Below are 17,419 nucleotides of genomic sequence, written 5' to 3'. Positions count from 1 at the left end.
ATTCTTATGTAAGACTGACTTCTGAGAACAAGCATGTTGCTTCAGTTAGAGAAAACATATCTTTTACTACGAATATGTTCCTTTAAAGTCTCAATAAATGTGACAAAAATTTAAAATAAAAATTGAGCTTAAAAGCTAGAAAACATATACATTTTTTATGCTAATGAAGTGTTCCTGCTTCTCTTTCTAGGTCTTTCTGAACTTGACTAAAGAGTCACACAAAAATAATATGAGTCTTGAACACTTAACACCAAAGAAAATCGGAAGTTCCTGTACCAATGGCATCTCAACCCCTGATGATTTATCTGTGAGCAGCAGCAATTTCACAGACAGAGATGGTAAAATAAATCTAATGTACACATTTTGCTTAATTCCAATGAACAGCATAAATGAGAAAATCACAGGACAGAATTTTTTAATTCAACTTTATAATTTCTAAATTTAAAAAGAATAAAGAAATATAACCTTTATTTTTATATACAAAATATTTATCAAACCAAATTGAATTCCCTATTGGAAAAATATTTTGAAGAACATCAACTTCCTTGTTAGGGTAGTGATGTGTATCCTGTCTAGCTATGAGAAGTCATTTTCAGGATATGACTTATTCCAACTTGTGTTCAACAAGTTCAATACTTCTTATAACTGATGGTGTCCAACAGGGCTTCCCAGGTGGCAATAGTGGTAAAGAACCCACCTGCCAATGCAGGAGACATATGAGATGGAGTTTCGATCCCTGAGTCAGGAAGATCTGCTGGAGGAGGGCATGGCAACCCACTCCAGTGTTCTTGCCTGGAGAATCCCATGGACAGAGGAGCCTGGCAAGCTACAGTCCATGGGTCGCAAAGAGTCGAACATGACTGAAGCATCTGAGCATGCACTGAATTCATGAAGTTGGACTGAACAGTGAAGAATCTATAATAATAGGTTCCCTCCCACCTCCAATTCTTCACACAAGATATGTTTGGAAAACGCTGTTACTTGTCACAGCTTTGAGGAATTGGGCCCTTTTGAAAATAGCTTTTATCCTGTCTTATATTCTTTCTGACAGTTAGTTTATGCCTTTGGAAATGCTATTTACTTAAGGAAGCATATAGTAAAACCATGTATAAATTATGGAGTAATCATTTCAATAGTTTTGCTTAAATTGGGAAAAATCTCTAGGAATAGAACTTATGATGAAACATTTGCTTGACTCTAAAATTCAGAAAATATAATCGCTGGTGTTTGTATAACTCTGGAACTTGGGAGTCTCATTTTTCCTCTGCTAGATTCCTCAGATGTCACCTTTTGGAAATATAATTGTTGGGACTATGGAATTGAGAACTTAGAGCAGGGTCATCTGCTTCAGGAAGCAAATGTTATGCATTCGCCTCTGCATTTGTCTCCTAATTTGAAACTATTCTTCCGTCAGAATGTTCCCCTCCTTGACATTATCATTTAGAAAGCACGTATTTGCTCCATTTGATACACCTGTACGTCATCGACATGTAATGTCTCAAGAAACAGAAAAGCATACTGATTAACTTTCAATATTTAGCTCCTTCTGCCATTCCCCTTTCAGAGATATGAGTTCTCATTTAAACTTGTTCACTCTATTTAATTGGAATTCATTTTAAATTAAGCAGCTTTGTATTTTTTCTTATCAGCTAAATGAAGATCATAATTTTTGTGCTGCATAATTTGTGATGGAGGATTAAAAATATCCACAGAGTTGACAAATACTGTCATTTTATCACATGTAAAGGAATGCGTGGTGGCAGACCTTCAGAAGAAATGTCATATTTGAAACTATTTTTAGAGGGGACTGCTGAAATTATCTTGTTGTATGAGCACTACTGAGACATGCATTCTCAGTCACTAAGTTGTGTCCCGACTCTTGCAACCCCATGGACTATAGCCCACCAGATTCCTCTATCCGTGGGATTCTCTAGTCAAGAATACTGGAGTAGATTGCCATTTCCTTCTCCAGGGGATATTCCCAACCCAGGGATCGAACCTGTGTCTCTCCCAACCCCTGCATTGGCAGGTATATTGTTTACCACCGAACCACCTGAGAGGCCCAAGCCACAGTTTATGACCTCCACCACTGTGCAGCTCTCACTCTCAGAAGACATGGGAGTGGGGTAGGCTTTCTGGGGAGGAGGCTAGGCATTTTTTCCAATGAGCTCTTTTCTGTGACTGAAGTGGTAAAAATGGAGTTTTAAAATGCTATATAGTCAGTCCAGATTTCTAAAAACAATACAACAAATAAGTACTTGAACTAGAATTGTACTTTGGAGGAGAGCATTTTGCTTTTCCTACGTTTAAGGTGACTTCATTGGGCCCCATGCTGCTGCTGCTGCTGCTGCTGCTAGTCTCTTCAGTCGTGTCTGACTCTGTGCAACCCCATAGATGGAAATCCACCAGGCTTCCCCATCCCTGGGATTCTCCAGGCAAGAACACTGGAGTGGGTTGCCATTTCCTTCTCCAATGCCTGAAAGTGAAAAGTGAAAGTGAAGTCGCTCAGTCGTTTCCGACTCTTAGCGACCCCGTGGACTGCAGCCCACCAGGCTCCTCTGTCCACAGGATTTTCCAGGCAAGAATACTGGAGTGGGGTGCCATCGCCTTCTCTGACTGGGCTCCATAATGAGAGCCAATTAGACTTATGGTCACCAAGTTACTGACAACAGGGATGAGTTATACTGCTGCTGCTGCTGTTGCTGCAGCTAAGTTGCTTCAGTTGTGTCCGACTCTGTGAGACCCCATAGATGGCAGCCCACCAGATGTTTTGCTCTCTTGTTTATTTTATTTGAATTCAATCTTTTGATAGAAGCTACTTCTTTAATATTAGTAGTCAGTAATACATATTGATTCTGCACTGAGACTTTAGGAGATTGGTGACAATATTCACTTATATAATTCTAGAAGTCTCACTTTGACATTAAGATTACTATGTATATGACAAAGAATATTTTGTGTATAATAATTTATAATTTTCAAAGAACTTTTACATATGCTTTTAAGATGGAGAGACTCAGGCCCATAGCTGATCAATGAAGAAAGTGAAAGTGTTAGTCACTCAGTCGTGTCCAACTCTTTGTGACCGCATGATCGCAGCACGCCAGGCCTCCCTGTCCATCACCAACTCCTGGAGTTCAACCAAACTCCTCTGCATCGAGTTGGTGATGCCATCCAGCCATCTCATCCTCTGTCGTCCCCTTCTCCTCCTGCCCTCAATCCCTCCCAGCATCAAGAGTCTTTTCCAATGAGTCAGCACTTCACATGAGGTGGCCAAAGTATTGGAGTTTCAGCTTCAGCATCAGTCCTTCCATTTAACACCCAGGACTGGTTTCCTTTAGGATGGACTGGTTGGATCTCCTTGCAGTCCAAGGGACTCGCAAGAGTCTTCTCCAGCAACACACTTCAAAAGCATCAATTCTTCGGTGCTCAGCTTTCTTCACAGTCCAACTCTCAAATCCATACAAGACCACCGGAAAAACCATAGGCTTGACTAGACGGACCTTTGTTGGCAAAGTAATGTCTCTGCTTTTAAATATGCTATCTAGGTTGGTCATAACTTTCCTTCCAAGGAGTAAGCGTCTTTTAATTTCATGGCTGCAATCACCATCTGCAGTGATTTCAGAGCCCCCCAAAATAAAGTCTGACACTGTTTCCACTGTTTCCCCTTCTATTTCCCATGAAGTGATGGGACCAGATGCCATGATCTTTGTTTTCTGAATGTTGAGCTTTAAGCCAACATTTTCACTCTTCTCTTTCGTCTTCATCAAGAGGCTCTTTAGTTCTTCACTTTCTGCCATAAGGGTGGTGTCATCTGCATATCTGAGGTTACTGATATTTCTCCTGGCAATCTTGATTCTAGCTTCTGCTTCCTCCAGCATTTCTCATGATGTACTCTGCATATAAGTTAACTAAGCAGGGTCCATAGTCTTTGAAGTTACTTTATTGCTTGATTTATCAAGATTTCCCATAACCATGTTAAATCTCTCTCTCTTTTTTAAAATCAGACAAAATCCTGACCAGAGGAGAGAGATCGGTTGGTTTTAAACTGTTATTGAAGAAGATTATGGCTATACTCATTAAGAGGTTCCATCACACCCGCCGGAACTGGAAGGGCTTCATAGCACAGGTTATTCTCCCCATTGTCTTTGTAACAACCGCCATGGGCCTCGGCACGCTGAGGAGTTCCAGCAACAGTTATCCAGAGCTCCAAATCACCCCATCTCTTTATGGTACCTCGGAACAGACAACATTCTATGCGTAAGTGTCTTTCCTTTAACTGAAACAACATTTTCCCAATGCCTCCAGAGGTGCATTGTGCCTGAATGAATGTCATAAAATGCTGAAGAATAAAGAACTCAGAGCCACAATACCTGATCCTGCCAAAGAAATAGACAGTTTGATTTATCACAACATGACACTTCCCTCACCAGCAAACAACTGTAAGAATTTTTGTATTTGTCTAAAAATAAAGTTAAGGTAGATTTTTATTTTTAATGAATATTTAATCAGGAAAACCAGATTAGGTATGGGTTCTCAATCTGTTGTAATACGTGGCAAATAACTTTTTATTAAATACAGAATAGCAGTATCAGAATTGTGTATAATATAATGTTATGTATGCAGTAGGTGATCACTAAATGCATGTGATAGGAAAATAATAAGACAGCCAAATAGAGACAGGTGCTTATTTTTTTGTGTGACCTTCTTTCTGAGTCTACATCTCTCTTAGATTTTTAAGAAAATAGTCCTGTATTCAGCATATGTCATTTCTTCAAATTATTCATGAGAATGAGTTTAATATGGAACTCTAGTGAAGGAAACATAAATTTGTTTCTGTCCTTTAATATTATAGAAATTATCACCCAAGCACAAAAGACCTGGTCTCAGCAATGTGGAGCTTCCCTGGCATTGACAACATGTGTTTGAATATCAGTGATCTGTAAGTAGTTCTTTTTTTTTCCTCCAGCATTCCAGTGTGTGTGCACGGGCATGCATGTGTGTGGCAGAGTGTGGATGGGTGAGTGTGTGTTGTTTGACTGAGGAGGTCAGCACTCTGACTGAAGTCTATCTTTTAAGACTTTATTTATCTCCTTTAGTTCATTCCATGGTGAGGCTATACTGAAATAGTAAGAGGTGCTTTATAACTTGTAAAGTTTGTTTGTATACATATTTTCACTAAACAATCACAACCACCCTGTGAATTGTTAATCTCATTTTTAAGATGAAAAAAACTGAGGCTCATGTGAACTAGGATACTTATCAAAAGAAATCTAAAGAGTAGGTTGTGTAGCTAAAGCCAAGACACATGTCTTCCGACTCCAGTCCCCAGACTTTTGCACTATATAGTGTTGCTTATTCAAAATGATGTAGTAACTGAACAGCAACAAAAATTCAAACTTTCAAAATAGTATATGACACATGCAAACTTGACATTAGTGCATTATTTTTCTAAAAATCCCTTTCCCTTCAGAGGAGAGGATGAAAAGAGCAAAGAAAATAAAGGGATCAAGAAGTTCCATCCTGCCACATTGAGGCAATGAGCTTTGGTCTCAGCACTGCTTAATCGTTAAGTGCTGTCCCTCATTCCCCCATAAGATGTCAGATCACTTGGAAATGGTAGTGCAATATATTTTCAAGTTGTGAAAAATCAGTAAATTGAACTGAGAACTATACCTGAATTCAATACTAAATACCCGCTTATACATAAACATAAGAATGTACACACACCTCACTTTAATATCATTCTTACTTGCAGGAGGTGTTTAAACAGAGACAGTCTGGGAAAATGGAACAGCAGTGGAGAACCTATCACTAATTTTGGAGTTTGCTCCTGCTCAGAAAACACCCAGGTAAGATGGAATTTGCTTTCAGTGAAGTAAAAAAAAAAGGAACAAATATCAAAGCTTGAAAGATCTTTCTAGGTTCCCAAAGAGGGGATATAGTTTCATTTTACAGAAGCTAGTAGCTCAGCGATGTGGATCTGAACAGCTCAGAAACACTGAACTTCAGGTCACTGTTTTAAATCCATCTTAGGACAAACTTCCTGGGGTAGGTAACTCTATGACAGTCTTTGTGGAAACTGACTAAAAGTGAGTTTTGGGGCTCAGTTCAGTTGTAACCAGAAAGCTCTGTGTTCCACACAACAAAATGCCTCCATAATGTAATATTTGAAAGCACAGTGAGATTTCTATCATAGTGGTCAGCTGGGAAGTTAGTAGTGTTTAAGTCCAGAACAGAACTCTATATGCCTCCAAGCAACACCTCCAGGATGTGAGAATAATTCATGTCCTGAAAGAAACATTAAAGATTTTCCTACCAACACCCTGTCTGTATTCTATAGAAACACACTTTTGTTTTCTGTGCTTAGTTGCTCAGTCATGTCCGACTCTTTGCAACCCTATCAACTGCAGCCCGCCAGCCTCTTCTGTCCATGGGCATTCTCCCGGCTACAATCCTGGAGTGGGCTGCCATCCTTCTTCCAGGGGACCTTCCCAACCCAGGAATCAAACCCAAGTCTCCTGCATTGCAGGCGGATTCTTTACTGACTGAGCCATCAGGGAACCCCTAGGTCTATCAATTCAGTAAACTTTTAAGAAATTAAAGATTGCTGAAGAAAAGAGGTCACTGTTAGTTTCTGAGAGTCACTATGTTACCAACACTTCCCTATGGGGAGGAATCTAGCAATATTCTCTTCAAAGTGCCATATGATTACATCTTATATTGTAAGTGCAACCATTTTTTGTGGCCTCACGTAAGACAGTTACTAACAATAAAAACTAGAATCCAGCAGGCATTTTTGAAATCCTTGCATTATAAGTATTATTCTTACCCAGTTCTTAAAGTGTTTTCTAATCTCTCATCTAACCTAATTCTTTGCATGTTTTATTTAGTTCATAGTAAAAGTCTACCAACTTAGTATTTAAAAATAGAATCTGGATAGATTTTTTTTTTAAGTAAAGTTTTTTCAGCTTAATAGTCTGCTGATGGGAATCCACATTTATGTAAACAATTTTTAAAAGCATTGATAGTATCTGCTAATGCTGATGATATACATACCCTATGGACTCATCAATTCCATTCCTATTATATACCCATCAGAAGTGCTAGTTCACTGGGAGACATATACTGGGATGCTCATAGTAATAATATTTGTAATGGCCTCCCAAATTCCCAGCAACAGTCGAATCAGTTCAGTTCAGTTCAGTCACTCAGTCATATCTGACTCTTTGCGACCCCGTGGATGCCTCCCTGTCCATCACCAACTCCCTGAGTTTACCCAAACTCATGTCCATTGAGTCAGTGATGCCATCCAACCATCTCATCCTCTGTCATCCCCTTCTCCTCCTGCCCTCAACCTTTCCCAGCACCAGGGTCTTTTCCAGTGAGTCAACTCTTCAGATCAGGTCACCAAAGTATTGGAGCTATAGCTTCAGCATCAGCCCTTCCAATGAATATTCAGGACTGATTTCTTTTAGGACTGGCTGGTTTGATCTCCTTGCAGTCCAAGGGACTCTCAAGAATCTTCTCCAGCACCACAGTTTGAAAGCATCAGTTCTTCGGTGCTCAGCCTTCTTTATGGTCCATGTCTCTCATCTGTACATGACTACTGGAAAAACCATAGCTTTTGACTATAAGGACCTTTGTCGGCAAAGTGATGTCTCTGCTGTTGAATATGCTGTCTATGTTTGTCATAGCTTTTCTTCCAAGGAGCAAGCATCTTTTAATTTTGTGGCTGTAGTAGCCATCTGCAGTGATTTTGGAGCCCAAGAAAATAGTCTATCACTGTTTCCAATTTTTCCCCATCTACTTGCCGTGAAATGATGGTACTGGATGCCATGACTCTTTTTGCACAGTTCTTCTGTATGTTCTTGTCACCTCTTTTTAGTATCTCCTGCTTCTTTTAGGTCCATATCATTTCTGTCCTTTATTGTGCCCATCTTTGCATGAAATGTTCCCTTGGTTTCTCTGATTTTCTTGAAGGGATCTCTAGTCTTTACTGTTCTATTGTTTTCCTCTATTTGATCTACAACTATACACATCATGTTCTCACAAACAAATGATCAGTGAAAAAAAGTCCAGATATGAGAGAGTACATATGATACAATTATATTTGTATAAAATACAAAAATGGACAAAACTCTTCTGTGCTGGTTACTTTGGGAGTTATAGGGTTGAAAGGAAACACGATAAGGGGGGCTCCTAGGGTACTAGCATTGTTTTGTTTTCTGATCCAGTTGCTGGTTCAAGGGTGTTTTCAGTTTGTCAAAATTTATCATACAGTATCCTTATAGTATATATGCTTTTCTCTGTATAATTCAATAAAAAATTAAAGCTAAAAATAACATTCATACATATCTCTTTTTATGAAACCAGAGGCATTATAGAATGTGATCTTCAAATTTTATAACTTGATGCAAGGTGAAATTCAGCATTCTTTTTTTAGAGCAAGCTGTAACTTTATGCTCTTGATCCACGCATGTGGTGCTAGTCTCAGGCTCTGAGACACTATGTGGAAGATGGGAGGAAAAACTGGAAAAGTGCTAGGCTTTTTCCAAACTAAAGTTTGTGGCAGCGAAGCATGATACACTCCAATGGAAAGTAAGAAGTCAGGGAGTGCAGAAAGCTAAAACTTATAAGTAAGGGGTTTAAACTAAGCTCTGAGGTTGGTTAATAGTAATGGACCCAGGCACTGAATTTTGATGGTAACATAAGATGCTAACAATGGGGAAAACTGGGTGACAGGCATACAGGAACTCTCTGTACTATGTTTGCAACTTATATATGAATCAGCAACATGTATATAAGACATATATATAAATTAGATTTAGATATGGGTAAAATGGAATCTGACACCTAGGTTTAGTCCCTTAAAACTAATATAATATAAACTTGACTTCCCTGGTAGCTCAGACGATAAAGCATCTGCCTGCAATGGGGGAGACCCAGGTTCAATCCCTGGGTTGGGAAGATCCCCTGGAGAAGAAAATGGCAACCCACTCCAGTATTCTTGCCTGGAGAATCCCGTGGACGGAGGAGCCTGGTAGGCTATAGTCCATGGGGTGGCAAAGAGTTGGACACAACTGAGTGACTTTTCTTTCTTCTTTCATCCACTGTTGTTCATCCCTGAGAACTTATCTCTGTTAATGTTATCTTTTCAATTTGCTGCTGCTGCTGCTGCTAAGTCACTTCAGTCATGTCCGACTCTGTGTGACCCCATAGATGGCAGCCCACCAGGCTGCCCCGTCCCTGGGATTCTCCAGGCAAGAACACTGGAGTGGGTTGCCATTTCCTTCTCCAATGCATGAAAGTGAAAAGTGAAAGTGAAGTTGCTCAGTCGTGTCTGACCCTCAGCGACCCCATGGACTGAAGCCTACCAGGTTCCTCCGTCCATGGGACTTTCCAGGCAGAAGTACTGGAGTGGGGTGCCATTGCCTTGGGGCAAATACTTTTTTATTTCCTGTGAATAACTGAGAGAATTTTGAGTCATCATAAACTTCAATGTTGTTCTCCAGACATAGCAAGCTTGTCAGTACAGTGAAAGAAATATCTAACATTGGTTAGCTTGTGTTCTTTATTGGCTTTAAGCAAGTCTTAAACACAAGTATGCGCTCTATATAAATAATAACTTTGTGTTATTTCTTGGCAAAGGCAAGATGACTTCTTTTTCACAGCCCTTCAGAGGTAGAAGACACCCTTATCACACTCTACCAGTTGCACTAATAGACAGATCATGAGACTGAAGCTTCTTGACATTGTCTATTTAATTTGTACAGCATTGTCCCAAATGAACTTTTTTAACCTTATTTTTCAGGAATGTCCTAAATTTAACTATTCACCACCTCATAGAAGAACTTATTCTTCCCAAGTAATTTATGACCTCACTGGGCAACACTTGGAAAATTATCTTATATCAACTGCCAATGAGTTTACACAAAAAAGGTAAAAAAAAAAAAAAGTTTAAAAAAAATTTAATATAGAATATCTTGTTTTCTAATTTTAAGTTAACTGTCTTGAATTTGTGACAATAAAATGCAAATTTCTATTGATTATTTATGTGGGTAAATTCTGTTTTATCTAAACATCCTTACATATTAAAATTTAAGTAAATTAACTTAATAACTAAATTAAGATTTATTTGAGCACATTGTAAAGCATTTTTTTGGGATTCAAAAATGTATTGTTAAATTTGTACTTTTTTTTTCTCAAAGCGAAAAACAAGTTATTGACTGGATTGTGCAAACCTGGAGAGTTTTAAGGCATGGCTTTTGGTGACAGTTGTCCTTAGTTCCAATTTGAACATCTCCAAGCTTGGAGTATGATATCTGCATGTGAATAAAATGTGTTCTTATATAGCAAGTTCACAGGCTTGTTCCTAAGCCACCTGAACACTTGCCGTAGAGGCAAGTGTGGCAGGCTTACATTTTCAACAGCACGGATGGACCTGGAAGACATTATACCAAGTGAAATAATAGAGACAAATACTGCATGGTTTCACTTTTATAGGGAATTCAAAATAGTCAAATGCATAGAAACAGAAGAGTACAACAGTGGTTATTAGGGTCTGGGGAAGGGTGAGGTGGTAAAATTTTGGTCAAAGGGTACAAAGTTTCAGTAAAGCAAGGTGAATACATTCTGGATGTCTAAGTACAGCAAGTCTAGTTAAGAATACAGATTATTACATGAAGTTTGTTAAGTGGGTAGACCTTAAGAATTCTCAACATATACAGGAAAATGGTAACTATGTGAGATAATGGATATGTTAATTAGCTTGATTGTGGGGATTATTTCACAACATATACATATATCAAAACATTGTATGCCTTAAATATATACACGTTTTATCTGTCAATTATATCTTAATAAAGCCGGGAGAGAAAGGTGGCAAGTGTACTTGAATACATATTAAATATTTTCAACAAAATGAGGTTTATTATAAACAAACCATTCTATAACCTACTTTAAAAAAATGTGAAGAATATCCTGTAGTGTTCTTTGCACATCAAAAATATAGCTCTGCAGCATCACATTTAGGGTAATAGTAGCATGAAAATTATTTTAGTATAACTACTAAAATGTTATTTAGTATTTAGTAATTAACCCATTCTTATTTATTTATTTAACCCATTCTTAATTTGGTCAATGTTTAAACTAACCTTTCCTTAAAATTTCTATTTGAATTTTTTAAATACACTTTTTATTTTTAAGAGTCCATGAATTTCTAGTTATAATATGCATTAGACTAAAATATAATAAAAGAAATTGATAAAACTGTAAAATATTTGTCAGGTAGTATTTATTTCATACTACAAATGTATTCTTAGTGGAAAGAAAAAAGTGAGCTCTTAGTTAAACATTTTGGATTTATTTATGAATATTTTCTCATTAAAACAAATAACAATTTTTCCATGTAGATACGGAGGCTGGAGTTTGGGGCTGCCTTTGACTAAAGACCTTCTTTTTGATGTAACAACTGTTCCAGCCAATAGAACACTTGCCAAGGTAAATTGTGATCTTTCTTTTGGGATATCATACAAATGAGAATATGAACTTTAAATGTTCAAGCATTTTCAGGAGTTGAAAATAAAACATGGGTCAGTTGATTTGAAAATCATTTGGAATAATGTATACTCCATAATACAATGGTTCCAATCTTCTGTATTTAACCTAAGGAAGCATGTATACACAAGAACCCATTTCAGTTCAGTTCAGTTGCTCAGTCGTATCCAACTATTTGTCACCCCATGGACTGCAGCATGCCAGACCTCCCTGCCCATCACCAACTCCCAGAGTTTACTCAAACTTATGTCGATTGAGTCGGTGATGCCATCCTCATCTCATCCCCTGTTGTCCCCTTCACCTTCCACCTTCAATCTTTCCCAGCAACAGGGTCTTTTCAAATGAGTCAGCTCTTCTCATCAGGTGGCCAAAGTACTGGAGTTTCAGCTTTAGTATCAATGCTTCCAATGAATATTCAGGACTGATTTCCTTTAGGATGCACTGGTTGGACCTCCTTGCAGTCCAAGGGACTCTCAAGAGTCTTCTCCAACACCACAGTTCAAAAGCATCAATTCTTCGGCTCTCAGCTTTCTTCACAGTCCAACTCTCATATCCATATATGACTACTGGAAAAACCACAGCCTTGACTATACGGACCTGTGTTAGTAAAGTAATGTCTCTGCTTTTCAATATGCTAAGTTGGTCATAACTTTCTTTCCAAGGAGAAAGCGTCTTTTAATTTCATGGCTGCAGTTACCACTGCAGTGATTTTGGAGCCCCCCAAAATAAAGTCATGCCATGATCTTAGTGCCAGGTTACATATACAAAAATGCACATAGTAGCATGTCTCATATTAGCTGAAAATGCAACTCCAAATGTCCATACACAGTAGAATAAATAAATAAATTGTTATATATTCATTCAATAGAACTCTCAGCCATGGAAATGAATAAACTCATTTCCATACAATAGTTCAATGCTGTAAAGAGCAATATTATATAGGAACCTGGAATGTTAGGTCCATGAATCAAGGCAAATTGGAAGTGGTCAAACAGGAGATGACAAGAGTGAACGTCGACATTCTAGGAATCAGCAAACTAAAATGGACTAGAATGGGTGAATTGAACTCAGATGACCATTATATCTACTACTGCGGGGAGGAATCCCTCAGAAGAAATGAAGTAGTCATCATGGTCAACAAAAGAGTCCAAAATGCAGTACTTGGATGCAATCTCAAAATGACAGAATGATCTCTCTTCATTTCCAAGCCAAACCATTCAATATCACAGTAATGCAAGTCTATGCCCCACCAGTAACACTGAAGAAGCTGAAGTTGAACACTTCTATGAAGACCTGCAAGACTTTCTAGAACTAACATCCAAACGAGATGTCCTTTTCATTACAGGGGCCTGGAATGCAAAAGTAGGAAGTCAAGAAATACCTGGAGTAACAGACAAATTTGGCGTTGGAATACAGAATGAAGCACAAAGGCTAATAGAGTTCTACCAATAGAACGCACTGGTCATAGCAAACACCCTCTGCTAACAGCACAAGAGAAGACTCTACACATGGACATCAACAGATGGTTGACACCGAAATCAGGTTGATTATATTCTTTGCAGCCAAAGATGGAGAAGCCCTATACAGTCAGCAAAAACAAGACCAGGAGCTGACTGTGGCTCAGATCATGAACTCCTTATTGCCAAATTCAGACTTAAATTGAAGACAGTAGGGAAAACCACTAGACCATTCAGGTATGACCTAAATCAAATCCCTTATGATTATACAATGGAAGTGAGGAATAGATTTAAGGGACTAGATCTGATAGACAGAGTGCCTGATGAACATGGACAGAGGTTCGTAACATTGTACAGGAGACAGGGATCAAGACCATCCCCAAGAAAAAGAAATGCAAAAAAGCAAAATGGCTGTCTGGGGAGGCCTTACAAATAGCTGTGAAAAGAAGAGAAGTAAAAGGAAAGGAGACTAGGAAAGATATACCAATTTGAATGCAGAGTTCCAAAGAATAGCAAGGAGAGATAAGAAAGCCTTCTTCAGCAAAGAAGAGAGAGACTAGAGGTCTCTTCAAGAAAATTAGAGATACCAAGGGAACATTTCATGCGAAGATGGGCACAATAAAGGACAGAAATGGTATGGACCTAACAGAAGCAGAAGGTATTAAGAAGAGGTGGTGAGAATACATACCAGAGCTGTACAAAAAAGATCTTCATGACCCAGATAATCACGATGGTATGATCACTCAACTAGAACCAGACATCCTGGAATGTGAAGTCAAATGGGCCTTAGGGAAGCATCACTATGAACAAAGCTAGTAGAGGTGATGGAATTCCAGTTGAGCTATTTCAAATCCTGACAGATGATGCTGTGAAAGTGCTGCACTCAATATGCCAGCACATTTGGAAAACTCAGCAGTGCCCACAGGACTGGAAAAGTTCAGTTTTCATTTCAATCCCAAAGAAAGGCAATGCCAGAGAATACTCAAACTACTGGACAATTGCACTCATCTCACACACTAGTAAAGTAATCCTTAAAATTCTCCAAGCCAGGCTTCAGCAATACGTGAACCATGAACTTTCAGATGTTCAGGCTGGTTTTAGAAAAGGCAGAGGAGTCAGAGATCAAATTGCCAACATCTGTTGGATCATTGAAAAAGCAAGAGAGTTTCAGAAAAACATCTATTTCTGCTTTATTGACTATGCCAAAGCCTTTGACTGTGTGGATCACAATAAACTGTGGAAAATTCTGAGAGAGATGGGAATACCAGACCTGCCTCTTGAGAAACCTGTGTGCAGGTCAGGAAGCAACAGTTAGAACTGGACATGGAACAACAGACTGGTTCCAAATAGGAAAAGGAGTATGTCAAGGCTGTATATTGTCACCCTGCTTATTTAACTTATATGCAGAGTACATCATGAGAAACGCTGGGCTGAATGAAGCACAGGCTGGAATAAAGATCAGATATGCAGATGACACCACCCTTATGGCAGAAAGTGAAGAAGAACTAAGGAGCCTCTTGATGAACATGAAAGAGTGAAAAGGTTGGCTTAAAGCTCAACATCCAGAAAACTAAGATCATGGCATCTGGTCCCATCACTTCACAGCAAATAGATGGGGAAACAGTGGAAACAGTGGCTGACTTTATTTTTCTGGGCTTCCAAATCACTGCAGATGGTGATTGCAGCCATGAAATTAAAAGACGCTTACTCCTTGGAAGGAAAGTTATGACTAACCTAGACAGCATATTGTAAAGTAGAGACATTACTTTGTCAACCAAGATCCATCTAGTCAAGGCAATGGTTTTTCTAGTGGTCATATATGGATGTGAGAGTTGGACTCTAAAGAAAGCTGAGCACCAAAGAATTGATGCTTTTGAACTGTGGTGTTGAGGAAGACTCTTGAGAGTCCCTTGGACTGCAAGGAGTTCCAACCAGTCCATCCTAAAGGATATCAGTCCTGAATATTCACTGGAAGGACTGATGCTGAAGCTGAAACTCCTATACTTAGGCCACCTGATGCAAAGAGGTAACTCATGTGGAAAGACCCTGATGCTGGGAAAGATTGAGGGCAGGAGAAGAAGGGGACGACAGAGGATGAGATGGTTTGATGGCATCACTGACTCAATGGACATGGGCTTGGGTGAACTTCGGGAGTTGGTGATGGACAGGGCCAGGGTCCTGCCCTGGTGGATCCAGGGAATTCGAAGGGGAGACTGCGTAGGCGAGGAAAACTTATTTATTTAGAAATACAAAAGAAATTAAGAAGAAATAGTATAGTAGGAAAATTTAGTGGAGAAAAGAGGCTGAATAACTTGGTTTATGTTAAGAACTAATAAAATCTCAGGACAAGAGGTTTGCACCATCTACGTTGGGCCATCGGCGCCCGTTTGAATAGCAGAGGGTGCCCCGCCTTGGGCTCCCTCTCTCATGGATCTTAGAAGCCGGGGCAAGTAAGTAGACATGGCGAGCCTCCCTGCTCCAGATGGGAATTCAGCCTGAAAAGGAGAGGGTGGGAGAGGGAGAAAGAGAGAGAGAGACACCGGGGGAGCCAGATTTCCAAGAAACTAGTTCGAGAGACTAGTCCGAGAAACTGGTCCATCCTTTATTGTTCAGAAAGCTTTTTATACTTTTTGGTTGTACATAGAGATCAATGGATAATACAAAATTATGCAGTGTCAACAGCCATTACTCTGATCGCGACCAGGCTTTCTCTCTGCATACCTAGTTGTATACAGAAGTCCTAGGTGATTTACATCATCTTCCAGCCAGAAGGCCAATTAACATTTTACAGCCCTTTTCTGATAAGGGTAATAGTGTTGTTCTTCCCAAAGTCTGGTGCCAATCTCAGAAAACACTAAATAAAGTTACATTCTTACATAGCAAGGATACAACAATTTATAACAAGGAAAAAGGAGTACAATGATTTATAACAAAGAGAAAATTAATTAACTCAAAAGTCTAGTATTACTAACATCAAAACTACTATATTCCTATTTCTGCATCCCGTTTACATTGATTAATATCCTCCCAGGTGCCTAAAAGATAAAGGATATGGAGGCCTGGCAGCAAACATTAACTCAACAAACTCTTCACCAAACTAATTCTTAGCTCTAAAAGGCTCTATATCTTTAAGATGTTTTGAGCTTCGTACCTCTCATGGTTGGGAGCTGTAAACAATCCACAAACTGTAAAGACCAGTCAGATAAGTTAGAAAGCCATCAAAGGGGTTTTAAGCTGAGACATTCTTTTTATATGCAGGAGACTATTAACTGGAGCGCTGAATTAACTCTTTCCAGAGAAAAGGTGGTAATGTCAGAAGAGTATAATATAGCAGACAGTAAACAGACAGATTTTGGTTTCGGGGTAGATGCTCAGACAGAGGACCCCTTGAGACCTGACTCGCCTTGCCCATCAGGCCTCTCCACATGACCTTGTCATGGGTGGGATCTCCCGTGCTGGCTCCCGGCAGACTGATAGGCCTGGCGTGCTGCAGTTCATGGGGCTGCAAAGAGTGGGACACAACTGAGCGACTGAACTGAACTCTTCCAAACACTGTTAGTAAGCAAAAGCAAAAACAAAAAGGAATACACAACTGTAATTGCATTTACTATAAACTTTGACAGTAAGCAAAACTACCATATAATCTAGAGGAGAGAGAGAGTACATTGTGATTTGAAAGGACAAAGAGTATCAAAGAGAAGATGTTCTGGATGCTGGCAATTTCTGTTTCTCAACCTGAGTGATGGATATGTTCCCTTTGTAATATTTTATTAACTGTACATTGATGTTTTAGGCATTTTCCCTTGCATATGTGTCATATACATTTAGCTTTGCTTCTTGTGTGTTATTCGCTCAGTCATGTCCAACTCTTTCTGACCCCATGGACTGTAGCCCGCCAGGCATCTCTATCTATGGAATTCTCTAACCAAGTGGGTAGCCATTCCTTTCTCCAGGGAATCTTCTTTACCCAGAGGTCGAACCCAGGTCTCCTACACTGCAGGCAGATTCTTTGCTGTCTGAGCCACCAGGCAATGCTTTTAAAGAACACGGAAACTTAACAGAATTTGATGATATAAACAATTCTGTTGGCATTTTTCTTCTAGACTATATCTATGCTTTGAATGTGAAACAAGCTAGAGTCACAGAATCAGACACGTATGATTACCCATATGATCACAAGTAGTCTTTAAATCTTAAATTGGTCATAACACTTTTCTCATTTGTTAGTATGAGACATGTACAAACTTGTGGGAAGTGAAGAAACAAATACTCATTTAGTGACTTATAAACGAAGCACTAGTGTCACATTTTATACCAACTACCTATACATCCTCACAACATCCCTAAGAGATAGATACTATTGAGTATATTTTAGCTGGCTTTTATAAGGTCATATAGAATGT

General features: G+C 39.1%; 1 protein-coding gene across 1 annotated transcript in view; it reads left to right on the top strand.

The window, feature by feature from the left end:
• ABCA12 (ATP binding cassette subfamily A member 12) overlaps positions 1-17,419 on the top strand; it is a 205,250-nt gene that overhangs the window by 159,181 nt on the left and 28,650 nt on the right. The window contains exons 33-38 of the mRNA XM_069578281.1: positions 191-338; positions 4,008-4,260; positions 4,856-4,942; positions 5,759-5,852; positions 9,815-9,942; positions 11,415-11,502. Coding sequence (XP_069434382.1) covers positions 191-338; positions 4,008-4,260; positions 4,856-4,942; positions 5,759-5,852; positions 9,815-9,942; positions 11,415-11,502 — 798 coding nt within the window. The remainder of the gene's footprint in view (positions 1-190; positions 339-4,007; positions 4,261-4,855; positions 4,943-5,758; positions 5,853-9,814; positions 9,943-11,414; positions 11,503-17,419) is intronic.

This window comes from Ovis canadensis, chromosome 2 (genome assembly GCF_042477335.2).
Source record: "Ovis canadensis isolate MfBH-ARS-UI-01 breed Bighorn chromosome 2, ARS-UI_OviCan_v2, whole genome shotgun sequence".
Taxonomy (NCBI): domain Eukaryota; kingdom Metazoa; phylum Chordata; class Mammalia; order Artiodactyla; family Bovidae; genus Ovis; species Ovis canadensis.
This window is presented reverse-complemented; position numbering and strand designations above follow the sequence as displayed.